The sequence below is a fragment of the Salvia hispanica genome, chromosome 6, assembly GCF_029641045.1.
Source record: "Salvia hispanica isolate PSC_SH4W2 chromosome 6, Shi_PSC_v1, whole genome shotgun sequence".
NCBI lineage: Eukaryota > Viridiplantae > Streptophyta > Magnoliopsida > Lamiales > Lamiaceae > Salvia > Salvia hispanica.
Genome location: NC_142697.1, coordinates 2,137,276 through 2,164,057, shown reverse-complemented (window position 1 = coordinate 2,164,057; position 26,782 = coordinate 2,137,276). Strand labels below are relative to the sequence as shown.

The 26,782-nt window shown below is 37.2% G+C and overlaps 5 protein-coding genes across 9 annotated transcripts; 4 read left to right on the top strand and 1 right to left on the bottom strand.

Moving 5' to 3' along the window:
* Nucleotides 1–616: 616 nt before the first annotated feature.
* Nucleotides 617–3,083, bottom strand: LOC148923023 (F-box protein SKIP23-like). Its single transcript, XM_089060202.1, has 2 exons — nucleotides 1,852–3,083; nucleotides 617–998 (listed from the first exon to the last, which is right to left on the bottom strand). Exon 1 carries the CDS (start codon nucleotides 3,020–3,022, stop codon nucleotides 1,856–1,858), a length of 1,167 nt encoding a protein of 388 aa, XP_088916328.1. The 5' UTR covers nucleotides 3,023–3,083; the 3' UTR covers nucleotides 617–998; nucleotides 1,852–1,855.
* A 1,702-nt stretch (nucleotides 3,084–4,785) lies between these two features.
* On the top strand, nucleotides 4,786–7,475 carry LOC148923022 (uncharacterized). Of its 3 annotated transcripts, none has more exons than XM_089059999.1 (7): nucleotides 4,786–4,929; nucleotides 5,031–5,196; nucleotides 5,301–5,341; nucleotides 5,993–6,156; nucleotides 6,230–6,338; nucleotides 6,432–6,601; nucleotides 6,680–7,475. In XM_089059999.1, exons 2-7 carry the CDS (start codon nucleotides 5,042–5,044, stop codon nucleotides 7,199–7,201), a joined length of 1,161 nt encoding a protein of 386 aa, XP_088916125.1. In that variant the 5' UTR covers nucleotides 4,786–4,929; nucleotides 5,031–5,041; the 3' UTR covers nucleotides 7,202–7,475. The 3 variants fall into 3 exon arrangements, with proteins under 3 accessions (XP_088916125.1, XP_088916123.1, XP_088916124.1); XM_089059997.1 differs by having other exon boundaries at nucleotides 5,027–5,196; XM_089059998.1 differs by having other exon boundaries at nucleotides 5,001–5,196.
* Nucleotides 7,476–9,067: 1,592 nt separating this feature from the next.
* Nucleotides 9,068–11,343, top strand: GLYR2 (glyoxylate reductase 2). Its single transcript, XM_089060464.1, has 12 exons — nucleotides 9,068–9,351; nucleotides 9,419–9,503; nucleotides 9,644–9,709; nucleotides 9,807–9,882; nucleotides 9,951–10,006; nucleotides 10,085–10,169; nucleotides 10,264–10,324; nucleotides 10,405–10,457; nucleotides 10,534–10,604; nucleotides 10,693–10,765; nucleotides 10,913–11,017; nucleotides 11,096–11,343. The coding sequence occupies exons 1-12, from the start codon at nucleotides 9,150–9,152 to the stop codon at nucleotides 11,258–11,260; spliced, it is 1,098 nt and encodes a 365-aa protein (XP_088916590.1). The 5' UTR covers nucleotides 9,068–9,149; the 3' UTR covers nucleotides 11,261–11,343.
* Nucleotides 11,344–12,562: 1,219 nt separating this feature from the next.
* On the top strand, nucleotides 12,563–15,295 carry LOC148923020 (uncharacterized). The gene is made up of 3 exons (XM_089060417.1): nucleotides 12,563–12,900; nucleotides 14,307–14,406; nucleotides 14,917–15,295. The coding sequence occupies exons 1-3, from the start codon at nucleotides 12,618–12,620 to the stop codon at nucleotides 14,987–14,989; spliced, it is 456 nt and encodes a 151-aa protein (XP_088916543.1). The 5' UTR covers nucleotides 12,563–12,617; the 3' UTR covers nucleotides 14,990–15,295.
* A 4,065-nt stretch (nucleotides 15,296–19,360) lies between these two features.
* Nucleotides 19,361–25,679, top strand: LOC148923019 (putative phospholipid-transporting ATPase 4). Of its 3 annotated transcripts, none has more exons than XM_089061075.1 (11): nucleotides 19,361–19,616; nucleotides 20,618–22,624; nucleotides 22,699–22,809; nucleotides 22,958–23,234; nucleotides 23,323–23,411; nucleotides 23,536–23,623; nucleotides 23,706–23,915; nucleotides 24,050–24,175; nucleotides 24,320–24,418; nucleotides 24,513–24,704; nucleotides 24,788–25,679. In XM_089061075.1, the coding sequence occupies exons 2-11, from the start codon at nucleotides 20,820–20,822 to the stop codon at nucleotides 25,451–25,453; spliced, it is 3,663 nt and encodes a 1,220-aa protein (XP_088917201.1). In that variant the 5' UTR covers nucleotides 19,361–19,616; nucleotides 20,618–20,819; the 3' UTR covers nucleotides 25,454–25,679. The 3 variants fall into 3 exon arrangements, with proteins under 3 accessions (XP_088917201.1, XP_088917202.1, XP_088917203.1); XM_089061076.1 differs by having other exon boundaries at nucleotides 19,361–19,670; XM_089061077.1 differs by having other exon boundaries at nucleotides 24,513–24,709; nucleotides 24,788–25,094.
* The last annotated feature ends 1,103 nt before the right edge of the window (nucleotides 25,680–26,782 follow it).

The following is a 26,782-nucleotide window of genomic DNA, read 5'->3' as shown; positions in this document are numbered from 1 at the left end:
AACATTACGAATTTGTGCTGAAAGTCAAAATTTTCATTTCTAATACGTGAAAATGAATTAATAGACTGTGACATTCATTATTTAAAATAATAGAAATGAAAGATCGATAAATTTCTGGAAATGAATAAAAATAAATGACAATTTTTAAAGACCGAGGGATTATTACAAAATTAAATTTCTTATCTGGTAGGAGTATCATAATGAAATTGCCGCAGGAATGAATTTGTCGACAAAAATCAAAACTAGATAAGGAGTGGTAGGCCATGCCTACAATAATTTTATGTCTACATTATCTAAAGCTAAATTATGAGTAATAATATCCGCGAGCACCACCCTACCAAAGACGCAGCCTTAACTGCTCAACATCAAATCTGCTTTGCCAGATGGTATCAGAAAATTGACGTTAACTCACAGATCTTTTCGTATAGCACAACTCAACAGACCCAATACTCATTTGGTAATAAATCATACTTACAATGTCCAAATGCATCATATCAAAACTCTTCTCCTAAATACGCAGCTTATTCTAGTACACAATCATATATAGATACTTGATTTAATATTTTCAACTCACTTCCATCAATCCATTCGTTAGACAAATAAGCTGCTCTTGTAATTTTGGTGATAGAAGATAAATAATCTAAACATTTCACAGGACGAACAAGTGTTTATCAGTCATAAGGTCGCCTAAGTTTTCCTTGTTAGCCATTTGCCAACGACAAGGGAAAAATCACTGTGCAATAACGATGATGAGAAGAAAAAAGAAGAGGGCTGAGAGACCTTCCTGGCCCAGCCCAACATAGGTAAATTCTAACAATACATGCATCACAAGATATTTTGTTCTCGGAGATGATTGCACAAAAGAAAAAGAAAGTGACCATCGCACATCCACAACAGGGTGCACTGCCCACCACGTCAGGCAGAGTGGCATGTCCAGGGCATTATGAGCCCGTTGTGGATGCTCTTACAGGTTTAGCATAAACTTCGAGTGATCCAACCTGCCAATTTATAAATACCAACATCATGATCACCCCCAAAATGATCATCAGTAAAATGAATCATATTCCCTTGAAACTCTATGGGCATGTTCGGTTCGAAAGATCATATCTCATGATTATATACATACTTATTATGTTTGGTTCATGAGATTGAATCTCACAACTTAATCCAAGATGTATAATCCTATAATAAGTCATAGCCAACCCCCTCCAACTAAAATTATCCCACAACTTAATCCTAGAGATAATCATATGATAATGATTCATGGCAACCGAACGAGCACCTATGAATACAGATCGAACTAACGACATCAAGCATCACATGACACTTTGGTCTTGGAGATGATTGCATTTTGCATGAGTTTTGTATGCTTATAAAAGGAAAGAAACTAAGCCGGCTATACATAAATTTCATCTCCACTTGATAACCCTGAGATACAATTGAAACCTTAAGCTGCTACGGAAACAAACAAGAAAGTCAATTAATTTAGGCAAAGATATAGGTCAAAAGGAAGCTAGATGGTTCGTGACAGATTTAAAATCATAATCATGGTCACCATACGAGATGACAGATAATTTTAGAAAAGATACACCTGACTAATCACGCTACTCTCCACTCTAATCTGCTCCGGAAAAAACAGAGGTGGCTTATCGATTTCTCTTACACCCTCTTCAAACTTCCAGTTGTTTTAAGGGTTTATGAAAGAAATCACATGAAACATAGTACAAAAGCAATGCCAAAACACACACACTTGACATATCTCACTATACAAAATCTCACATAACAGAAGCATTATATAATCAGAAGCAAAGGCATTCATGATTTGAAGAGGAAGCAAAATCTAGAGCTTACATATTTAGCATAAACTCGGAGTGATCCAACTCGGCCAACATGGATAACACGGAAGCTCATGAATACTCCCATCCCCCAAGTTATAAACACCAACATCATGAACCCCACCGATACTATCACGATTCGATCCAGAATGATCATCAGTAAAATATATCATATTCCCTCTACACCCTCTGTAATCACTCGCCAGCAGCGCCAACGACGAATTATCCCCCAAAACCAATACTTTGTCATGCAGATTCGCCAATTCCTCCCATTCATGACCATTCCAATCGAACCTAAACACGCGAAATTTCACCGTCTTGCACACTTCCATGTAGTATTGCATATCAATGTGGAACTCCAAATACCTAGCAACCAACAACAGATCACCCATTGCATCCACTAAATACTTCATATCACCATCAATTTGTTGTACCACATTGATGAACTTCACCACAGGCGAATCCCCATTCAAATCACAAACAGCAATCGATCCGAATTTATCAACCGCGTAGAATGCGCCACTGAAATAAATCACATCCTCCCCGTGCGACTCTACTCCATCTATAATTTTCCACGACTCGTCGTGTCCATTTTTGCAGTAAGCTAGATTTTCATGCTGATTAAGAATGGCGAACACGAAGAAATTGGGGTTACCGTACGGACTGTGTGAGAGAATCACCTTTCTGATGAAGGAATCGCGCATTTCCTTCAGGCTGAAGAAATTGATCTCATTTTGCGGCGATCGGACGGTGTATTCCCTTCCTATGCTGTAGAAGTCGAAATTGGTGACGTTTGGGAAGGATGAAAGGGGCGGGAGAGAGATTCTGTTGCGTGTGAGGGGATTGATGAGGAAAATTGGGGGCGAATCGTCGACGAGAACCAGCCAGCCGTGCGACGATCCGGCGAGGCGGCGGCTGTGGGAGGCTTCAGGGAGGGTCAGAGATTGGTGATTTCTGGTGAGAGGGTTGGAGAAGGCGCGGCGATTGGAGGAGCGGTCCAAGGGAAGCATGAGCCATGGGAATTCGCGCGGGAGATAGGGCTGGGAAATTGGGGCAGCGCGATGCCAGCTTTGGCAGACGCCGCGGAAGCGGATGTAGTCAGCGAGGGCGGGGAGGTTTTTGGCGACGGTTTGGAGGAGCTCCGGCGGTAGGCTCGACCAGTCAACGGTGGTGGAGTCGACGGCCATTTGGTAGTTGGAAATTGAGGGATTTGGAGAAACAATCTTTTCGTATTTTTTTTCTTTTTTTTTTAATTAATTGAGGTATTTATTTTCTTTTTTTCACCGTTTGCCATATAAAAAAAATCCTGCTACTACATTTTACTATGTTTTTCAATAAGTTCAGTTTCTTGTTAAAATCGAACAATAGAACTGAAAAAAACTATCATGTCATTTTATTTTTTTTTATTATACATTTATAGTAAGTAATATTATTTCTACTATATGTTAGTATATAATTATCTTTTGAGTATTTTATTGATATATTAAAAGTTTAAGATATTTTTGGTACAAATCAAATAGTTTAGTATCACTAATTTATCTATGATTTTACATTCATGAATATATAAAAACAATAATAACAAAATCTTATAGCATTTCAATTTAGTCACTATCGATTTCAAATTCATATTTTGAAATACAAAAGAATAAGAAAATCTATAAAAATAAAAAGATTGAAAAAGTAAAGTGAAAATTTATTGAAACCAAAATTAATTTGGGTCGTTATCGTGTCTTGCCAACCTATATTATATCGTGTCGTTGACGAATTCGTATCGGATCCTGATTGTGTTCGGGTTTGAGGGTTGTAGGCCGGGTTCGTGTTTAGATTGATAGTTTCATTAACAAGTCGGGTTATGCCTTATTAGATTGGATCGTCATCAGGTTGACCGATAACGATCTAATCCGTACGATTTGGTCACCCCCTATTTTTTCTCTCTTCGTTCGTCATTAAATATTCAATTTTTCCTTTGACGTCCGTCCACCAATAAATGTCTCGTTTTAATTTTACCATTTTTATAAAACTCATATTCCACCTACATTTTATTATAAAACTAATACTACTAGTATATTAAAGTAAGACACACAATATATTAACTTTTATTATTATTTTTTTTATAAAGTTAAATAATTTTTTAAAATATGAATTGATCAAATATGAGATATTTAGTCATGGACAAATGGAGTATTATATTGGCTCGCAAGTAGTACTCTTCTTGTCCCATGACAAGTGATGCGTTTCTTTTTTGCCGTTGTTTTGTGAAAATTATACTCCCTACGTCCCACAAAAGATGTTACACTTTCCTTTTAGTTTCTCTCACAAAAGATGTCACATTTTTCTTTTTGGAAAAAGTTCTCTCTCACATAAATATAAAAATTATATTTTCTCTCTCCATTTAACACACAAAACAAAACCTCCTAAAATTCCGTGCCGTCCCACAAGTGTAACATCTTTTGTGGGACGAAGGGAGTAATAAATAGTTAAAGTTGAGAGAAAGTAAAGTAAGAGAAAGAATAATATAGAAGAAGGTCGTATATACATTATTATCTTAGTTAGTTTACTTTATCTCTACTCTAACTATTTATTACTATCATTTTTGCAAAATAACGTCTTGAAGCGCCCCACTTATAGAGGGACGGATGGAGTATAATATTTTACATACTCCTTCTGTCCCACAAAAGATGTCACACTTGTGGAACATGACGTGATTTTATGAGGTTTTATTTTGTGTGTTAAATGGAGAGAGAAAATATTATTTTTATATTCATATGAGAGAGAACTTTTTTAAAAATGGAAATGTGACATTATTTATGGGACGAACTAAAAAGGAAAGTGTAACATCTTTTTGGTTTTGTGGTACGTGGAGTAAGAAAGAGTGAATGGGCCCAATGTTAATTTCTAGCCCGAACAGCTATACGCCGTCGTATGTATGGTATTTTAAAAAGTGCTTAGAAGAAAGTTCCATCCTCAGACAAGCAAATTCTGTAATCACGAAGGTGCCAAAAGCTAGGGTTTCACATTTCTCAACAAATTCAATTCGGCAGCTCAGCCTGTGAAGCGGCACCTTACCGCAAACTGTGGCTACCTAATAGTTTAGGTGATTTTTCGTCATCAAATTTCAGGGTTTAATTTTGCCTAAGAACGATGCGATGATTTCTATTTTAGCAGGCGTTTCTCTTTTCTTGTCGTGATAGGTAGAACCATCAGCAATGGATTACAGCGGCGCTCCACGGAACGGTGCCGGTTATGACGAAGAGCTGCCGCATTATGGAGGATTTTACGAACCAGAAGGGGGAAACTACGGTGCGAATGATAATATAGATGTTAGTACAAGATTAAAGCATGATTCTTCTTCGTCTGATGGGTTAGTTTGTGTTAATTTAGAATTTCTTTTAGGTCTGTTATTAGATTGAAATTATTTGTTAATTTAGGGATTTATTGGTTTGTTTTTTTTCTGTGTTTTTACAGAAAGCTTTTCGTTGGAGGCATTGCTTGGGAGACGCCGAAAGGTAATCCTTTCATTTCATTATAAAAGAATATTCCAGCTGAATGAATTGAAATTCATTGTGTATATGAATTCTGTTGTATCCATGGCTTTATTTTACTTGGAGTGTTTTGGTTCCTCTTCTTTTGTTTTCTTCTCGAGTTCAGTAACTTAAGCCATGTATCGTTGGCTTATCGTGGGTGTTATCGCTTTTAGGATGTCCATTCCATTATATGGATGGATTGAAGTTATAATGTGTATGTGTTATGTAATATTGGCGACTTTCATTTGTGTATTGTAGGTTGTAAGCCATTTTATTTAGTTGTGAAACTGGTATTTTAATTATTTCATTTGCATTTGGTGTCTATTCTTCAGTTACCTTGACGATCTATTTTTTTGTGTTTGTTTATTCTCTCTCTCTTCTACAGTACTACGATAAACTGGCTTCTGAATGTTCACTCTTGACCTGTTCACTCACAATTATAAATTTTATTTGTCGGAGCACTTTATTTTCAATGTCGCCTACAGACTACAGAGAGTGTCTTTTACCTTTGAAGTAAAATTTCTTTCCCCTCAAACTGAATGCTGGCCATCAATTTTGAGTGGTATGTACTGTCTGAAGGGATAACTGGTGTGGCTTATTTGTGTTTACTGTTCTTGCTCTTCTCTTCTTCAGAATCACTGAGCTTGTACTTCAGTAGATATGGAGAAATTACAAATTGTGTCATAATGTACGATAAAATCTCTGGGAGACCACGTGGTTTTGGATTTGTGACATTTGCGGATCCGGAGGTTGCCGAAAAGGTTTTAGAGGAAAACCATGTCATTGATGGAAGAGCGGTAAGAATAATTCTCCACAATTCAGCAGTGTCAAGATTTTGTGGTTAATGGTTAGAGTTCCATTGAATGTTAGGTAGAGGTAAAGAGAACTGTTCCCAGAGAGAATGCGCAAGTTCGTGGTGGAGGAGGCTCAGGGACAAAGAAAATTTTTGTGGGCGGTCTTCCAGTGACGCTGACTGAAGGTATTACCTATAAACACCCATGATCTTTATTCGACAAATACAGCATTTATATTCGAGCAACTACTTCATAACATTCAACATTGGATTTTGCAGATGATTTGAGAGAGTACTTTTCTTCTTACGGTAATGTTGTTGGGCACCAAATTATGCTGGATCGAGAGACTGGCAGATCTCGTGGCTTTGGGTTTGTTACTTTTGATAATGAAGATGGTGTTGAAAGGGTACTCTCAAATGGTCGAATGCATGAACTTGGAGGAAAGCAAGTGAGTAGATGACATTATTGTAAATTATGCTCTTGCAACATAATAGTGTGACTAAACATCAATTTTGGATATTTGCAGGTTGAGATAAAGAGGGCTGAGCCAAAAAGATCTGGTTTTGATGGTTCGAGTCAAAGCCGGCCTCGCCATGGTGGCAGTAGTTCAAATCCTCCCGTTAACTCTATTGATGTTTCAGAGGGGGGTTATGCAGGTGGCTATGGTGGTAAGATGGGTGCAGCGTACGGTGGCTATGGTAGTTATGGAAATATGGCCGGGAATTACGCTGGTGGAGCTTTAGGGTTTTATCCTGGGTACGGTGGGTATGGTTACGGTTATGGATCCGGTGCTCCGTTCTACAGTGGTGGTGCATATGGTGGCGGTGGATTTGGAGTTTCTGTTGGTTATAACCGATCTGCCGGTTATGGAATGCATAATGGATACAGTGGTGGTGGTGCTGCTGCTGGTGGAGATGAAGAAGGCTTTGAAAGCAATGGCAGCGATGGAGTGAATGGTGCAAATGTTTCCGGCAGTGAATATGGCAGTGGTAGAGGGTACGGCAACGGTGATGGAAAAAATGGGAGGTTTCATCCCTACCGGAAGTGAGACTAAATGCAGCTTGATTTCTTGAATGGATATTTGATATTCTGCAGTTGGTTCTAACTAGAAATGCTCAAATATTTTGTTGTTTCAACTGTGTTTAAAGGGTTATGGTTGAGTAGAGAGTATTTACATTGTATAAATTGTTGTCATATAGTGATTGAGATATAGAATTATGTATGCATACGCAAGAAAATGTGTTGAAAAGGGCAACTATTTTGTCAAAAAAACCTCGCATGATTTTGAGTATGGAAGAGATGACATGGTCTATTTCTTGTTATCGTTTTCCAACGACAATTTATTTTAAACTCCCTTTTGATAAATACCTTTTCTTCTATAATCTCTCATGGCATCCCAGTCATTCATTTCCTTCCAAATCTACCATTTCATCACACAACAAATTTAATGGCAATGAGTTCAAACAATCCAGCAATATTAGCTAGCAAGGGTGTGAATACAAATAATCCCAACTCTTTCAATTTCGACAAATCCCAATCCTTTCCTCGTATCAAACTCTTAGCTCACCTGGCTTCTTAGATATTGTTGTGAATTTTGGGATATAAAATACGAAGGGCTCGTTCAGTTACGCCTATATGGAAATGCAAGATTCATCTCTTGACTTTAATAAATATGGGCGGTCTCACACACCCCTGCGTCGTTGTTGGGTGTTGTTTCATATTTGGAGAGACGAAATGCAAGTTGTGTTCTGTCAGACGAAAATGTCCCCTTCACTCTTACATAATTCCTCCAACTACCCCTCACCCCTCCAACTACAGCTGATTAGAGTTATCTCTATCCACATTCACTACTACATTACTACTCATTTTCTCCTCCACAACTACAAACGGCTGCGAAATACTAGACACGACACCATTGCGATTCCTAACACCATGATTTACACTAATCTCAGCCTCAAATTTAACAGGAGGAATATAACCACCACCATTGGTGGCAATTCCACCGTATCCCTCACCCAGCCACGTCACGAAGCCCTACTTCTTTCCTCCTCGACGGACTTTAAATTGAAAATTGGGGCGACGAACGACGTCTTAGGGAGGGTTGGGGGGGTAGACCAGGAAGCATGTAGGGCAGAAGGCATGCGAATGGAGGCGGAGGATGCAGGTGGTGCAACGACGTTGAAGCTGCTGCAGGAGCGGATCTGGTGGAGCAGGCGCCGCTCGTGAGCGCCTCAGTTATCGCATCTGGTCCTCGCCGTTTGTTGAAGAGCAAACCGTGGAGTGCGAGAGAGAAAGTAAAAGAAAATGCACAAACTCCATATGAATACGGAAGGCGGACTTGGGGGGAAACCAAAAAAGTCAAGGTCACTTTGGTAAACTCGCCACCATTTCTTATTCACTGTAGCGGACAAGAATTCTAATATTAAGTCGGTGGCGTACATCATTTCATGCCAAAGTCAAGCTGTACAGTGCGGGCCGTGGAGTGTATCGAGGGCCATGCCGTTTCATTTATATAACACCAAACCAGCTTTATTGCACTGATATGACCCCAATTTGGGTCAATTAATGAACACCGAACGAACCCTAAACGACTTAAATTGGAAATTATATGTCCCTACAAAAGTTTGGAGAAGTAGTTGAGAAACCAATTAAAATAAACGGACCATAATATAAAACCCTATAAACTATTACAATGAAGGAAAAATGAGTAAAATTTTGTTACATTTGGTTAATTAACAAATAAAAGAACAGAATTCTCTAATAGCTAAACACAAAATGTGGACCTCATTTAAGTCTAGTACAACTGGTCTGGTTTGAATCAATACGATGTCGTATAGAATGCTGTGACCTTATCCAGAGTGCGAGTCTAATCCATCCATGAATGTCAGTTAATCGTTAATTGCGCTTTTCGCACAACGAGTAACGATATCATCATGCCCATAAACTTTCAATTCATGAGTAGTAACTGACAAAAGGTTCTAAATTTCGAAAAGGGCATGGCCAAGATTTTGATGATGAGGGCCAGCTGCAATACTAACCTTTATCTCTCTTATGCTGCACCTCTCTCTCCACAAAAAGCCATGTCTATGTGCCCTAGCTTTTATCCAGTCCAGTTTGGGGCTAAGCCCCTTTCTTGCTCTCCCATTAAACCCCAATTCTGTGTTCAAGTTCAGGCATTCTCTTCTCAACAATCCAAAGGTACTTTTTTTTTTTGTATTTTTGTATAGTTACTCAACAAATTTTGATCATTGTATTGCTCAAACAGAAACAGATGAGCTCCCTGCTCGCGTTGGTTTTTTGGGGCTCGGGATTATGGGTTCTCCAATGGCACAAAATCTGATAAAAGCAGGGTATGATTCATGTATTTTAATAGTTCAATTCAGATTATTTGTTATGATTGTCTATTGCATAGTAAACTTGAAAGTTATAGTAGTATACATTGTTCCTCTTCAACAAATTGTTTGTAAATTGTAATGGATATGTGATGCAGATGTGATGTAACTGTTTGGAACCGCACAAAAAGCAAATGTGATCCCCTTATCTCGTTGGGTGCAAAGTAAGTTGTTGATATGCTGTGTTGTTACTCACTGCAAGTCCTTTTGTTCGAATAATATTTCCGGTTTGCTTAAAAAGGAAGGCTTTAATTGATGCAGATACAAGCCCTCACCTGAGGAAGTAGCTGCCTCTTGTGACATCACATTTGCCATGCTTGCTGATCCCGAAAGTGCAGTGAGTCGTCGAAAAATAACTATTTTTCCCTATCAGTGTTAGCTCGTTGAGCTCCGTTCTTTTTTCAGGTTGATGTAGCATGTGGGAAGCAAGGGGCGGCAAGTGGTATGAGTCCCGGGAAAGGGTGAGTTTTTTTTTTCCAACTTTCTTGTTTAAAAGAAATTGTATGCAACTTCAAACTTCTCATTAAGCATTTCTGCAGTTATGTAGACGTCTCTACAGTTGATGGCCCGACTTCCAGCTTGATCAGTGCACGTATACAATCTTCTGGAGCTCTGTTTTTGGAGGTTAATTGCTAGAACTATTTATCTAAATACCAAGGAAGAGAGTTATAATCATATAGTGTTAAAGAGAACCGTGTATTCTCCTTTGTCTCGACAGGCTCCGGTGTCAGGCTCGAAAAAGCCAGCTGAAGATGGGAAGCTGATTTTTCTCACTGCTGGTAATCAAGCACATTTTTCAATTTTCTTCAAGAATATTGTTTTATAGAGATCTTGCATAAAGGGAAACTCGATCTTTCAGGCGACAAATCTCTCTATGAAAGGGCTGCTCCGTATTTAGACCTCATGGGAAAGGTGATTCCGCAATTTTCTCTTCATCAGAATCGCGGCAGTCTCTAATGTTCTGACATGTTTTCACGAATTGTTCTAGTCAAGATTTTACCTTGGTGAAGTTGGCAATGGAGCTGCAATGAAGCTCGTCGTCAACATGATTATGGGAAGGTTCGCAACTGCTATAACTCATCGCTTTTTGGGTTCACACGCCTCTGTCTCGTTCACAGCATCCTGATTGTTTTAGCTTGATTTGCAGTATGATGGCATCATTCTCCGAAGGACTGCTCCTCAGTGAGAAAGTAGGTCTCGATCCTAGCATTCTTGTTGAGGTATGTCTTTCTATGATAGAATTCAAGGATCTTGATCTGTTTTTATAGGGTGTTTATTTCTTGATTTGATTTCCTTCACGATCATTGCTTGATTCCTTGATCTCGGATTTACTCATTCCAACATTTTCTGAACCACGTCGTCTGCAGGTAATCTCCCAGGGTGCCATCAGTGCACCAATGTACTCCATGAAAGGTCCTTCAATGGTGAAGTCGCTCTACCCGACTGCGTTTCCATTGAAGCATCAGCAGAAGGTATGATGTCTTCTTCTATCACTGTCTCTCTCTGGGAACGGAAGTTGCTGTTCGTTTTGTAATAATGGCCGTGTACAGGATCTAAGACTCGCTCTAGGGTTGGCCGAGTCTGTTTCTCAGCCAACTCCGGTTGCAGCAGCTGCGAACGAGCTCTACAAAGTGGCCAAATCTAAAGGGCTAAGTGATGATGATTTCTCAGCTGTCATTGAGGCTTTGAAAGCCAAGCTCCAACAGAAATCTTAATATTCTTTCGGGTTCAAGATCAATTTTGTTGCAACTTGTAACTATATCAGATTGTGCTTCAATATTACTATGATTTTGAATTATGTTTATCTTTTACTATTCTAATTTGGTTATAAAGATCAAATTTTGTGAAAATACTAGAATGCTTCCACATTAGTAGTGGGAGAGCAAATATGTTATGTATCAACTTGAATTCTCTCCCCATGGAAGAAGAGTTGGTATAATTGTGTGTGTTAACATTTGTTCTACTATAACTTAAGATTTGATTGTGAAATGGCCCAACTCTTCCGTGGCTACATCACTAAAAGATCATTAGCCGAAATTATTGATTAAGAATTCATGACTGAAATCATATTGTTCGATACACATTAGCTAGGAAGGAGTTGAAATTTTTTAAGAAGAGATTGAAAAACTACTTAGTTTGATCTTGACAAATTAATTCAGAAATAACCTAAATTTCTGATGTCTTTAACTTGGAATAATAAGTAGAAAGAGTTAAAAAAAACTCTAGGACTAAAACTAAAACTGATAAGTGAATTTTTTAAGGGTGGATTTTTGTGTTAGATCTGTTAATACTTCCCCGTCCTATAAAATGTGGCATATCTTGATATAAAGAAAAATGAATTGAAAAAGTTAGTGGAATATGAATTATATTTTTATATATAATTAGATTTATAATAGAATATAAGTGTAAACGAGTTAGTTAAAAATGATATAGAGGTGTGATTCGTTGCTAACTTTCATAAGTTGTTAATTCTGCCTCACTCATCAATGCAGTGTATTTATAATATCAACATAAACTTATTTGATATTACTATTTTAATACAATATGTTGACATTTTAATGGGATCGTGTGTGTTGACACTTCAATGTCATCGTGCTGACATTTTTAATACACATGTTAATAAGTTAACAAGTTAGTAATTTAAGAAAAGTTAACCTTATTATAATAAGAGGAGTGTTATATTGCTAACTCATAACTTAATTGCTAACTACAACTAAATAATAGCCATTAGATATTCAAATTAAGAGCTTAGATCATTAATCTCTAAATGTCAATACGATCAACGAAAAACGTCAAAAAATATCAATAGGGGTATTAAAAGAAATCCCAAAATTTTAAATTCATACAACATATATCAAATTAATGATAATTTCATAAGGATTCCAACCGGTATGCTTACATGCATATACTTTGGAGTTTCCAATAGAGTTTCTATTTAATAACGTCCCTATATTTAATTACGAAATCAAATGTTTATGCTTTAATTAAAAATGAATGATAAACCACACAATCAGACCCAATATTATACAGTTGAATTGCTCGATAGGGTTTAACTGATCCAACCATCCAAAAATGGCTTCCTCGAAATCCCTAATTCGTGCTGGAGCTTCAATGGCGACTCGGTTCCTCAGTCGGGCTTTCCACACAAGCCCGAACCCCTTTCTTTCTCAGAAGCACGAATTGATCGGGGCCGCCAAATTGCTCCCCTCTCTGTTTATTCCCCAATCTCAGAAAATGGCGCCGTTCTACTCCCCACCGCAGCCTCACAACGATGTCGACTCTCTCAGAAAGCTCTGCTCCGAGGGATTCCTCTACCCTTGTGGCCTCCCTTCTCTCCCCTTCTTGCTGCCCGAAGGTAAATTCCATTTCATTGATTTTTTTTTTTAATTCTGTTTTGTATTTTTTGCTTCGGGAAAGCTAGCTTCTAGTTGTATATTATGGTGTTATCCTTTATAGAACTGGAATGTGATTGCAATTTAAACTGCATTTAGCCCCAAGTGTAATTTTTGAAGCTCAATTAGATTCGAACTAGAATTTTTATTTTCAATTTTGTTATTTTCTTCCTTTTTCTATATTATAAGTGGTTAGCAATGAAGAATGTTGATTTCGTGACTAAGATAATGTAGATCTTGTGATAGTCATGGTGATAGCAACAGTAGGAAAATGTGGAGCAGGAAGTTATGCATATTTAGTTAGTTCTTTGAGTATGAGTCTATGAGAACGTGGAGCAGTGTCGAATTGGATAGAAGGTACCATGTGTTCGTATACTGGTATCTTGGCAACTTCCTCCCAAGCGTCTGCCTCTTGCTCCGTGTCATATGGTGCGGTGAGCGTGGAATGCCCAAAGACAAAAACTGTTGGATCGGAGAAGGTTAGCGTCTGAGGTTCTGTCTGCAATGGGTGTGCATTCCTCCAGTCGATGCAAGATATCCTTGAGCGCATGTGGCGCCTTGATGCACGACTTTCTGTGCCAACATTCCTGCCCCGCCTTTGCCCCGGCAAGATTTCAATTCACAAGGCATCATCAGGCCCTGCAAGTTTTGCAGCCTTGCTTTCTTCAGACTTGGGTCCAACATTTCTGTTGTAGTCCGACCCTCTGCCACTACCACGACCACAGTTTAAGATAAGACAACCCTGTTGTCTTCTGACATGGCCCCAACATCTCACCACAGTTTAGAAATGACTGTTTTGTGCAATCTGAGAGTTGTCCCGACTATAAATGCCACCAGTAACCACATGTTATTAAAAGACCAGAAATACATGCCTCCTTAGTCCTTATTAATATGGCTAGGGGTTTCAAATAGTAAGGTGGGGCAGCAGCTGCAGCACTAAAAAATGACGGCGGCAGCTGTATCAAATAATTGGTCTGACATGTCCTATATCAAAGGAACAATGGTATTGGCCAAAAAGCTCTCCTACATGGTTGTGGGATCAATAAGCCGGTTTTATCTAGCTGTATACGGCGTGACCTTATAGTCTGACCAGAATATGACTGTGCTGTGACTCTGCGTCATAAATACATGATTTTGTGTTGTTGGTTGCAAACTGTTAGCAGCGGCTAGTTATATACATTAGCTTGTAGTCTGCTATCATACGTTAGTCGTGCTTCTCTATCTTTGATGACAGTTGCTTGCGAGTGGTATATGGTATATGTCATCTATTCGCTTTAACAAAGTTAAAGTTACCATTTGTTTTACAACTTTTTCTGAGTTACTCCTTTCGACTTCTATTGTATGTTATATTCTTTTCGGCTCCTTACAGGAGACGAATCTGCATCAAGTGAGCCTATGATTTGTCATACAAAGAGGACGTACCAACCAAGTAACATCAGACGCAAAAGGGTTCATGGATTCTTCGCCAGGTAAAAACATGCCCCCCCTGTCTCCAACACAAATGCACCATGTGCATGCTTCAACTATTAACATTTGGAGTATGTGGAGCATCGCTTCAAGATGTTCATAAAATTTGTATATGTAATAATTCTATGATCCCTTCCATATATTTGACATTAATTAAGAGATTTTCTCCTTTATTCTAAAATTTCAGAATTCTAGGATTATGAACTTCTTAATGGTGTGTTTGTTGCACTACTTTGTCTTATGATATTCATTCAAACTATTATAGTCGTAGTTATAGAAACAATCTCATCCTCTTCTTTGAAACTCTAGCTCCGCCACTATTTTATCTACATGCTTGCTTTGTCATGTACATGATCCTCCCCTCCCCTCAAATCACACACAAAAGTGGTGCCTTGTGCAGAAATGACCTTCTGATATACTCTGTGATAACTGCACCAATCATGTTCGACATCTGTGGTTACCCTAGCCAAAGCTTGCTTCTAGACTGATACATTTTCCTTATTCCTGAACAGGAAATCCACCAAGGGTGGCCGGAGAGTCATTTCCCGACGAGTTGCAAAGGGTCGGTATAGAATCACAGCATGATCAAACTTCTGGCAAGTTTCTGGATGATCTGATCAAAGAGCACAGACATTTTGATTGCAAAAACCTGATTGGGGCTTGGCAATTGTGATGCCTTAAAATTGTTGCTTTTCATCTCTTACTTTAATATGTAATGGAGTTTCATTTTGCTTTGAGATGAGCAATAATTATGTTAGTTCAATCTTTTCTTAGCAAAGAACTGGTGATTTTGAGATGAGCAATAATTATGTTAGTTCAATCTTTTCTTAGCAAAGAACTAGTGATTTGTTTAACTTGATCCAAGAAATATGTTTTGGTGGACTTAGTGTCTTTCTCTCTCTAAACACACATGCAAGCACAGGAGTAGAAAATTAGACGATAGCAATGAAAAAAAAGGGGTAACTGCTTTTAAAGTCACCAACTTACCAACTTTTCATGAATTCCGGTTTTTTTCCACGAACTTTAAAAAGTTCGTGTAATAGGAAACGATAGGAAATGAACAGTTTGAATCAGACTAGAAACGATAGCCATAATTTCTTCATCCGAGTTTCGATTGAGGCGTACAAGGTACCCACGTGAAGTTAGTTCAAAGACGAAGATAACGATAGTAAGATAAAAGAATTTGGACATTGTCTTAATAGGAAACAAACAATTTGAATCAGACCGGAAAACTTGACATGGGAAAATGACAACCGACAATAAAGTTCGTGACATTACACGAACTTTTTAAAGTTCGTGGGAAAAACCGGAATTCATGGAAAGTTGGTGACTTTAAAAGCAGTTACCCCTAAAAAAAATCAGCCAAATGAGTATGCGGGGGATGGGTGCGTCTGTCATAACTTTGTCCGTGCAGATTCTCATTGTAGGCCAAGCAAGCAGTGCCGCCGCGAATCCCGACCTAATGCATCTCCTGCATGCAACCCGTTCGCTTCCATCCGGTTCAGTGACTTTTTTCCAGTGCCACTGTGCCTAATGCCATTCGGGAAAAAGATTTGTGTATCACAATTTTTTTTTTGTTTTTATCCGTTTTACTTTGGTAGATTGATTCCTACAACTCTTATTTCGACACGATTAAAATGTGAATAAAATCCAAAAAAAAATGTTATATTGATTAAGTGTTTTCATATCAAAGTTGGAAAGTCAATATTGTGTTAGAAAATGTAATACTTAAGATTTGCTGTTATATATAATATGTGGGAGATGCTTAAATGCAAACTCTAAATATTGTATAAACTCTAAACTATAATCTGGATCGTTAGAAAATGTCAACTGATGACACTGTATTAAAAAGTTTGGAGTTTGTAAAATAATATATATGCAGTTTGTATACTAGTTAATGATCATAATCGGATGATGTGAGCAATATTTGAATTAATATAAATAACCACAATCTATCAGAAAATTACATAAAGTCGATGCTTGAATTACAATTACACTATCAATTACTAATTCACTATAATAAAAATATAAAATTAAAATAGTGTTTTACGTCTATCAGATTCAATTACTACTACTAAACAATTTAACTAGATGTTAAATCGCAATTTAAGGTTTACGACATTCCGTCAAGCTAAAACTCTAAAACATGGATTGCCTTTTACCGGGGGTGGATCTAGAAAATTGTGGGGCAAAAATATAAAGAGAATTTTATTAATTATACAGAGGCTCTGTCCCTGAAATTTGTCATATTTCTTTTTCTGTCCGTTCCACAAAATTTGTTATATTTCACTTTTTACAATTTTTTTTTGTAGTGGACCTCATATTCTATTAATTCATTCTAACTCACATTTTATTATTATAAAATTAATACATAATAATAGGACACACTATCTACTAACATTTTCAACTCATTTTTATTATATTTCTTAAAATCTGTATCCGGTCAAAGTATGATAAAATTTAAGTGAGGGTGGGAGTACATACCTTGCAAGGATTTTGTATATTTTCTTCCAATAGTCCCAAGTTTCCACCGATTTGTTTTTTTTGGTATAACTTTCTTCTTCTTTTGGTTTTCTTTTGTAAAAATAACTAGTTTGATTAATTAAGTACTACATGTCTGACCTTTTATTTTTTCCAAATGGGCAACAAGGGTTTTCTATTAAAAATAATAGGGGGACAATTTAATACAAAAAAAACATAATATAGTAATATTAGATATATATATAGCTATAAATGGAACGTTGGGGTGGGGCAATTGCCCCTTATCACTACACGCTAGATCCACCCATGCCTTTTACCTATTGATTATTTACTGTGCTAATTTATAGACACCTCAAAAAGTAGGACAATTATGATCCAAACCAAGTAATTTAATTATGATCAAGATATCAAAGTTTAAATATTTCAGATTTTCTTCCAATTATTGCAACATGAAAAACTTATTTATGCACAATTTATCATAAAACTATTTCTGCACAATTTATCATAAACGACAAAGGAAAATGAAGTAAGTAAGTTCTAGAAGTATAGTTTGATTATAGAGTATTTTTTGTATCGAGTTAATAGTTGGAAAATACACAAACTAGATCAATTCATGTCTTTTACCAAATTTTAAATGTGGTAAATAATAATGAATTTTTAGTGAGTAGCCAATTTTCCATAAAATTGATTTTTGTCCAAATTGAATTGAAGATGGCATTCCGGAATGTTCAGAATGACACTTCATCGATCTGAAATGGCACGTCGGAATCTCTAACTAAACAAAAATGGTATCGCTTTGTAAAATATGGTCCACATTTCCATTTTGGGCTGTACACAAAATATTGTTCACATTCACTTTTTCATTTTAGGTAAATAGACCTCATACTCAACTACTCCCTCCGTCTGCCATTAGGAGTCCCGGTCACTTTTGCACACTCGTTTTGTAAAAATGATAATAAATAGTTAAAGTGGAAAAATGGTAAAGTAAGAGCGAGAATAATGTTAAGAAGACTCTTCTCAACGTTATTCTCTCTCTTACTTTATTATATTCACATTCTAATATAAAATTAGTACTGTACCCAAAAAAATAGAGACATTTGAAATGGATACATTTTAGTGCATAATGATAAAATATGAGAGAGATAGAAATAAAACTTATTGAATATGTTAATGGAGAATGTCCCACTTTTTCGAGAGAAATAAGTTTTAAAAATAACAATGAATTAAGACCATGTTTGGTTGCCAGGATTCTATCTGGGAAAGTAATCTGATTCCTTAAATTTTAAATTCCTGTGTTTGTTTCAGTTTTTTAATCAAACTGGGAAAGTAATTAGAATCTGAGAACAAGGAAAGTTAATACAACTTTCCAGGATTCTGAATCCTAACTATTCTTAGGTATTCTTTTCCCAGTTTTAGGATTCTTACATATTTAAGCAATATAGTATAGTTTTATTATTATTATTATTATTATTATTATTATTATTATTATTATTTACAATGTTTTAAAAATAATTTAAAATTATAAATCATACTTAATTTCACTATAATAAATAACTATAATTAAAATTATCATAATTATAACTATATTTTATAATAATTCATAATAGTAATTAATAATTTATTAATAATTAAAATATAATTATATAATATAAATTATATAATAAATAATAATTATTATATTTCATAAGTTAATAATTAATCAATAATGTCATAGTGCTATTTTAATTTATAAAATTTATTCATTATTATATTTGTAAATATTATAATTATAGTATAATAATGATTATATTTATTATTATAATAAATGAGTATAAATACTCCATGTAAGTATAATTATAATTATATTAGCATATATTATGATGGAAAATCCATATTTAAACTATCCATCGTAATAATAAATATAATAATATAATTATTATTATTTATAATTAAAAATTTATTAAAAGTTTTATAATATCATTCTTTTTTTATAAATCAAAATAATAAGTATATTTTTAGTTTGGTGTTTAAATTAAATATAAATTTAAAATCTTGATATTGTCCAAACACAGGAAAGTAAAGTTACTAGGAATCATATTCCCGGGATTCATTTTCCTGGGAATTATTTGTAAGGGACATAGAATAATAAAAAGAGTCTCTATTTTTAATTACCATGATAATATTGTTTTGATGAATTCACTTGTCATAATTTTGGTTGCCATCTCTACATCAATTACATTCGCAAATAGACATACCACATGTAGAATTTATTTTTGGAATTATACTTGTAAGAAATTGATTATACTAGTAAGACATACCACATAGAATTCCATTTGGAATTGGAAGAGTAAATATACTTGACTGTAAGAAATTGATTATACTAAAAGTACATATGTAATATTTCACTACATTGAATATTCATAATTAAGTCTGAATTCACGATTAATGTATTATTTTCAGCCTATTTATTTAACAGACAAACACTGGCGTTGTTGGAGAGAGAAAACTCAGAACCGAATCAAATAAATCTCCCTCTCTTCTACCACCCTGGCACCTCACTCTTTCCTCTCCATCTCTCTCGTTTATTGCATTCTACCTCATCTATTGCGATCTCCCAGTTGAAATTTCCATCCGGGCTTCCGCCAAATTCTACTCCTGATCAAGATTTTACTGGGTAAAAAGTAAAGCAACCATCTTTTTCACTTCCATCTGCGTGAATCTTGTTTGGTCAATGTGGGTTGTGCTTCACACGGTGAGTGGACTGAAGGTTCAAGAACACTTTTTTTTCTTCGAAACTATTGAGCTGGTTAGTAGAATTTTAGCTGCCATTTTCCTGATGAATTTACTGTGCTGTTTTTTACTGTCAATTCTGTGTTGTTTTCAAGTATGAATGTTTCTGTAAGAAGTGATGGATTCGTTTTGTTGTGAATTATGCCTTGTAGCCGAATATTTTGATTGTTGATTTCAAATTTTCAATTTTTTTTTTTGAAAATGAATTTCTGGGTTTATTTTCGCCTTGTAATTTGATTTTTTTATCCGTTAGGTCTTTCTTAGCTGTAGTTGACTCGAAGGTGTTAGGGATCTCGAAATCTTTTTCTTAATGATCATGTAGATTGGTAGTTGCATCGTGTGAGTTAGTGGGATTAGTTTTATCAACATGAGTTGTATTGAAGTGAAGATAGTAATTAATCTGGCTGTTATAATATTTTCCAGTTGTTAAACAGCTGCATTTTATCATACGGGGGTTTTAGAGTCGGGTGTATGTGAGCACCTAATTTTAGCCATGGGGTTTTGTGGTTGTGTAAGCAAGCCCTTTGCCTGATCTATGGAGGCAACTTTTGGGTGTTTATGCTTTTGATTCTGAGTGACTCTGAGACCCTTAGTAGTTGTCGAACGAACATGAGTGTTGGTGTTTAGTTTTACGAATGTGATTTGTATACTGCATTACAAATGAATAATTGAATATAGTAATGTGAGCAAGTCCTTTGTCTGCTCTCTAGGCAATTTTTGGGTGTTTATGTTATGATTGTGATTCTTAGGTAGCAAAGTGACTCCGACCTTTGTTATAATTCTCAAATGAACATGAAAGTTGGTGTGGTTAGTTTTATGAACATCAGTTGTATACAAGGAAAGTGAGTATGAGTTACATAATAGCTACTGAATGAACACGAGAGTTAGTGCTACTAGCTTTATGAACATGAGTTTTATACAATGAATAGAGCATTGAATCTGGTTGCTATTATTTGTGTGCAGGGAAGGTGTTAGACAGCTGCGTTTGCTCATACAGAGGTTTTAAGATTAGGCCGATAGGCTTAATGTGGGCACGTCATTTTAGCAGTGGGGTTTAGTGGTTATCTGAGCAGGCCCTTTGCTTGCACTGTGGAGGCAAGTTTTGGGTGTTTATGTTTATGAATCTGAGGTAGCAAAGTGACTCTGAGATTGACTGTAGTTGTGGATGGCTCGGGGTAGGATAAGAGAAAGGATCCGAAGGAGCCAGCTTTATACATTTGGTTGCTTTAGGCCACAAACTTATGAAGAAGATGGCCCACATGACTTCCATGGACCTGGTTACTCACGAGTGGTTCACTGCAACGAGCCTCGTATGCACGAGAAAAAACCTCTCAAATATTGCTCGAACTACATATCCACCACTAAGTACAATGTTGTTACATTTCTGCCAAAAGCCATATTTGAACAATTCAGACGTGTTGCCAACCTTTACTTTCTTCTTGCTGCGATCTTGTCGCTGACACCTATATCACCATTCTCCGCTCTGAGTATGATTGCACCTTTGGCTTTTGTGGTCGGACTGAGTATGGCTAAAGAAGCTCTGGAAGATTGGCGTCGGTTTATACAGGATATGAAGGTCAATTTGCGAAAAGCTCGTGTACATAAAAAGGATGGTTTATTTGGTCTTAAACCGTGGATGAAGCTTAGGGTTGGAGATATAGTGAAGGTAGAGAAGGATAAATTCTTCCCTGCAGATTTGCTTCTGTTGTCTTCCAGTTATGAAGATGGAATTTGTTATGTTGAAACGATGAACTTGGACGGGGAGACTAATTTGAAGGTGAAACGATCTTTAGAGGTAACACTCCCCCTAGATGATGATCAAACTTTCAATGAGTTCAAGGCAACCATAAAATGTGAGGATCCCAATCCTAGCCTTTACACTTTTGTTGGTAATTTCGAGTATGATCGACAGATCTATCCTCTTGATCCCAGTCAAATTCTCCTCAGAGACTCGAAGCTTCGAAATACTGCCTACATATACGGAGTGGTGATATTCACTGGTCCTGATAGCAAAGTTATGCAGAATTCCACGAGATCTCCTTCTAAAAGGAGTAGGATTGAGAAACAAATGGACAAAATAATATACATACTTTTCAGCTTCCTCGTGTTCATCTCCATCATCAGCTCCATCGGTTTTATTGTGAAGACTAAATACGATTTGCCAAAGAAGTGGTACTTACAGGTTCCAGATAGAGAAAACCTATACGATCCAGGGAACCCTCTGAGGTCTGGGTTCTATCATCTAATCACTGCTCTGATATTATATGGATACTTGATACCAATATCCCTCTATGTGTCTATTGAGGTTGTGAAAGTCCTCCAAGCATTATTCATAAACCGGGATGTTGAGATGTTTGATGTCGAGACTGGAACTCCAGCTCAAGCCCGAACGTCAAACTTGAATGAGGAACTGGGACAAGTTGATACAATCCTTTCAGATAAAACCGGCACCCTGACTTGCAACCAAATGGACTTCCTGAAATGCTCGATTGCTGGTACTGCATATGGCATGTGTGCTAGTGATGTGGAACTTGCTGCTGCCAAACAGATCTCCATGGACTTGGACGGCCACAGCCAAGCTAGTACGCCTCATTCTTGGCGAAAAAGCGGGTGCAGTTTCGGAGAACCGGAAATTGAATTAGAGTCTGTTGTTTCTTCAAAAAATGAAATGGATCTGAGGCATCCCATAAAGGGGTTCAGCTTTGAGGATAGTCGCCTCATGAATGGGAATTGGTGTAAAGAACCCAATGCAGATGTTATCCTATTATTTTTAAGGATACTGTCGATTTGCCACACTGCCATTCCAGAACACAATGAAGAGACCGGAGCCTTCACCTATGAAGCAGAATCACCTGATGAAGCTGCATTTCTTGTTGCTGCTAGAGAATTTGGTTTTGAGTTCTGCAGACGGACACAGTCAAGCATATTTGTTCGTGAGAGATATTGTCCCTCTGAAGAACCTGTGGAACGGTGAGACCATTAATTGATCTTTGCAGTTCTGGTCTTGTGATTGATGTCTTGACATATATTTTTGTAATGTGCAGGGAGTACAAAGTTCTCAACCTGTTGGATTTCACTAGCAAAAGGAAGAGAATGTCTGTCATTGTTAGGGATGGGGATGGACAGATCTTTGTCTTTTGCAAAGGAGCTGACAGGTAAAATCGAAAAATCTAAGTAACGGAAAATAATATTATTTGTTTTATTTGTAATTCCTTGTTTACGTGAAGGGCTTTTTGTCTGTGTTGATAATTTCTACTGCATTTATTTGACTCCACCTGCTATTATGCAAACTTTGTTTTGCAGCATCGTCTTTGATAGGCTAGCAAGGAATGGTAGAATGTATGAGGAACTAACCACAAAGCATTTGAATGAATATGGCGAGGTTGGTTTGAGAACACTAGCCCTTGCCTACAAGAAACTTGAGGAAGACAAATATGCTGCTTGGAACGAAGAGTTTATCAGAGCAAAAACTGCAATAAGTGGTGATAGGGAAGCAATGCTCGAACGGGTTGCCGATATGATGGAAAAGGACTTCATACTTGTCGGTGCAACTGCTGTAGAGGACAAATTACAGAATGGAGTACGACTTATATCTTATCAATGCTTTGACCCTATCAATTTTCTCTCTCTCTCTCCCGTCTTATTTTCTCCTTGTTACTTCTGTGTAGGTGCCTCAGTGTATAGACAAACTAGCACAAGCTGGTTTAAAGATCTGGGTTCTGACAGGTGATAAGATGGAAACTGCAATTAATATAGGGTCGGACTCCTAACTATTTAGTATATCTAACTTGTCATATGGCAACTCAATGATTGAGGCTGTCATATGGCAACTCAATGATTGAGGCTTTGCAAATGCTAACCGAAACCTCGTCGTTGTGCAGATTCTCTTGTAGTTTGCTTCGACAGGGAATGAAGCAGATATGTATAACATCAATGAACACGGATGCATTAGTCCAAGATCCCAAACAGGTAGCTTCTTTTGTCAAGAATGTGGGATATGGGGAAAATGTATCCATCTATGGAAGCCTTAGTTGCGTCTTCTGCTCTGTAGGCTTTAAAAGAGCATATCTTAATGCAAATTACCAATGCCACCCAAATGCTTAAGCTGGAAAAGGATCCCCATGCGGCTTTTGCTCTGATCATTGACGGAAAAACTCTAACTTATGCCTTGGAGGACGACATGAAGATTCCATTCTTGAATTTAGCAATTTGTTGTGCTTCTGTCATATGCTGCCGTGTCTCACCTAAGCAGAAAGCTCTGGTAGGATATATATTCTTGTCCTCTCAAGACTCTCATAATCTGTCGCTTTGCCAATTTTGTTGGATATGTAATTTTTCTTGGTGGGGCTTTTTTCCTGGCTCAAATTCTCATAGTTTGTTATGCTCCATCATTAGGTAACAAGATTAGTGAAAGAAGGAACCGGGAAAACGACATTAGCAATTGGTGATGGTGCTAATGATGTTGGCATGATTCAAGAAGCAGATATCGGTGTCGGCATTAGTGGATGTGAAGGAATGCAGGTTGGTCAAAAATCTCTGTAGCGTATACAACTCTATACACATGCGAACTTTTGTTGTCTCAGAACTATGGTGTTTCTTGCATTGATGCACTATTGTAGCGTTAATTTAGCATATGTAACTGGCTTACTCTTCTGCTATCTGCAGGCAGTGATGGCTAGCGACTTCGCTATTGCACAGTTCAGGTTTCTGGAGAAGCTTCTGGTCGTACACGGTCATTGGTGTTACAAAAGGATTGCTCAGATGGTAATTCCTTGTGGCCTGAATTCGTATCACCATAATGCAAAATCTGAAATTCTGTGCTTTAAATTTGACTCCGGGAAATTCAATATCTATGCAGATTTGTTATTTCTTCTATAAAAACATTGCTTTTGGCCTCACAATCTTCTACTTTGAGGCGTTTGCTGGCTTTTCCGGCCAATCGGTGTATGTTGACTGGTACATGATCCTGTTCAATGTTGTTCTTACATCCTTGCCTGTCATTTCGCTCGGGGTGTTCGAACAGGATGTTGATTCTGAAGTATGCTTACAGGTTAGGTTGTCCTCTCTCTCTCTCTCTCTCTCTGCTTGTATTTTGTATATTTGTATTCATGAAAAAGGTTGATGCAACTGCAGTTTCCAGCTCTATACCAACAAGGCCCGAAAAACCTGTTCTTCGACTGGTACAGAATATTCGGGTGGATGGCAAATGGGCTATACACATCCCTCATCGTGTTTTTCCTCAACATCATCATCTACTACGACCAGGCCTTCCGGGCTTCGGGCCAGACGGCGGACATGACTGCCCTCGGGACTGCTATGTTCACTGGCGTCATATGGGCCGTGAACTGCCAAGTTGCTCTAACAATGAGCCACTTCACATGGATCCAACACCTATTTGTGTGGGGCAGTGTCGCCTTCTGGTACATCTTTCTCTTCATCTACGGAGAGCTGAGCTACGCCCTTGATGTGAACGCCTTCAGAATCCTCACGGAAGTTCTCGGCCCGGCCCCAATCTACTGGAGCGCCACCTTGCTGGTGACCGTCGTGTGCAACCTGCCTTACCTCGCCCACATCTCCTTCCAGCGGCTGGTGAACCCGCTCGACCACCACGTCATCCAGGAGATCAAGTACTACAAGAAGCACATCCGGGATCACCGGATGTGGAAGGCTGAGCGGAGCAAGGCCCGGCACTCGACTAAGATTGGCTTCACGGCAAGAGTGGACGCGACGATCAGGGTGTTGAAAGGGAGACTCAACAAGAAGTATTCGATCAACAATGGTGTACAACAACAAACGTGATTCTGCATACAGATTTTTGTTTTCCTTGATGTTTTTAGTGTTTATTTTGTTTTCTTTATATATTGGAAGTAGATGCTTTTAGTTGTTTTGGTTTGGTCGAAATCTTGTATTAATTCTTTGTTGAAGTAGTGAGAGCTCAAGTGAGGTGTGTATGTAGGAATAGTTTGTCAGATCACGTACTCTACAAACTTTAATTATAGGTGCATATTTGCACTTCATTCTTCAATTTTGTTTGTTTTTGTTTATTGAAAATTATGCAGAGACACAAGAGTCGAAGCTATTTCTATAATTAGTGTTATGATTTTAAGGGGACAGAGGAAAAGAAGTAGGAATACGTAATAGGAAAGTAATAGAGAGGAGGAGAATGGTAGTTAAAGTAGTGGTAGTGGATAGTGGGATTTATATTATTAAATTGATATAACTTTTTAAAAATGAAATGCAAATATTTTTGTGGGACAAAAAAAAATGGAAAGTGTACATATTTTTATGGGACGGATAGAGTAGATAAAATGTCAATAAAATGGTGAAATCATCATTCTGTCATAAAAGCATCCACATCCATGCTCTTGCAAGAGCATGGAAGTCGGCCCAGACCCATTTTTACTCTCTGCTCTTTGGCAAGATCACAACACCCACATCCATGCTCTTCCGTAAGAGCATGCTCAAAGGTTCCACCATTCTATTATTCAATTTAAATAAAAACATTTCCACAATATTAAAATGCATTTAAAAATACCCGAAATACTATTACAAATTACTAAAAATTTAAAAATTACATAATTAAAATCCTAAAAATTAAAAATTACATAATTAAAATTCTAAAAATTAAAAATTACATAATTAAAATCCTAAAAATTGAGGTTGAGAGAGTTGTTTGGTGTAGTGTGATTTTTTGTGTTGAAATAGAGGTATTTATAGATGAAAGTGTGAATTTTGGGATAAAAATAATGAAAAAATAAATTAAAAGTGTGGAAAAAATAGATATATTTTATTGGGAAGTGGGAAAATATTTTTTTATGAAATCTGAATTTTTCATATTTATTCGAATTAAAAAAAATAAAAATAAATGATAAACCAACGGCCAATCAGAGCATGCCACGTCGCTGCTTGTGCTCTTGCCGTTGGCATGACGGTGCTCTTAGTTAAGAGTAGGGCGGTGGTGAGCAGGGTACCCGCCGTGCCGACGGCACGACGCTTGCACTTAGCTAAGAGCACTGATGTGTGTGCTCTAATATGATAATTTTCGTGGGTTTTCTGATATCAACATACGTACTGTAACACCCCTTACCGATTATTAATAATCGTATAAGTGATGTTACATTTTGGTAA

What these genes read in the sequence shown, in the direction of transcription:
- LOC148923019 (XM_089061075.1), top strand. Translation starts at nt 20,820, where the DNA reads ATGGCTCGGGGTAGGATAAGAGAAAGGATCCGAAGGAGCCAGCTTTAT. An exon ending in GAAACTGCAATTAATATAGG is followed by an intron (nt 23,412 to 23,535) that starts GTCGGACTCCTA and finishes GTCGTTGTGCAG; the next exon opens with ATTCTCTTGTAGTTTGCTTC. An exon ending in ACAAAAGGATTGCTCAGATG is followed by an intron (nt 24,419 to 24,512) that starts GTAATTCCTTGT and finishes ATATCTATGCAG; the next exon opens with ATTTGTTATTTCTTCTATAA.
- LOC148923022 (XM_089059999.1), top strand. Translation starts at nt 5,042, where the DNA reads ATGGATTACAGCGGCGCTCCACGGAACGGTGCCGGTTATGACGAAGAG. An exon ending in ATGTCATTGATGGAAGAGCG is followed by an intron (nt 6,157 to 6,229) that starts GTAAGAATAATT and finishes ATTGAATGTTAG; the next exon opens with GTAGAGGTAAAGAGAACTGT. An exon ending in TCCAGTGACGCTGACTGAAG is followed by an intron (nt 6,339 to 6,431) that starts GTATTACCTATA and finishes TGGATTTTGCAG; the next exon opens with ATGATTTGAGAGAGTACTTT.
- LOC148923023 (XM_089060202.1), bottom strand. Translation starts at nt 3,022, where the DNA reads ATGGCCGTCGACTCCACCACCGTTGACTGGTCGAGCCTACCGCCGGAG.
- LOC148923020 (XM_089060417.1), top strand. Translation starts at nt 12,618, where the DNA reads ATGGCTTCCTCGAAATCCCTAATTCGTGCTGGAGCTTCAATGGCGACT. An exon ending in CCCCTTCTTGCTGCCCGAAG is followed by an intron (nt 12,901 to 14,306) that starts GTAAATTCCATT and finishes GGCTCCTTACAG; the next exon opens with GAGACGAATCTGCATCAAGT. An exon ending in GTTCATGGATTCTTCGCCAG is followed by an intron (nt 14,407 to 14,916) that starts GTAAAAACATGC and finishes ATTCCTGAACAG; the next exon opens with GAAATCCACCAAGGGTGGCC.
- GLYR2 (XM_089060464.1), top strand. Translation starts at nt 9,150, where the DNA reads ATGGCCAAGATTTTGATGATGAGGGCCAGCTGCAATACTAACCTTTAT. An exon ending in CTCTTCTCAACAATCCAAAG is followed by an intron (nt 9,352 to 9,418) that starts GTACTTTTTTTT and finishes TTGCTCAAACAG; the next exon opens with AAACAGATGAGCTCCCTGCT. An exon ending in CTTATCTCGTTGGGTGCAAA is followed by an intron (nt 9,710 to 9,806) that starts GTAAGTTGTTGA and finishes TAATTGATGCAG; the next exon opens with ATACAAGCCCTCACCTGAGG.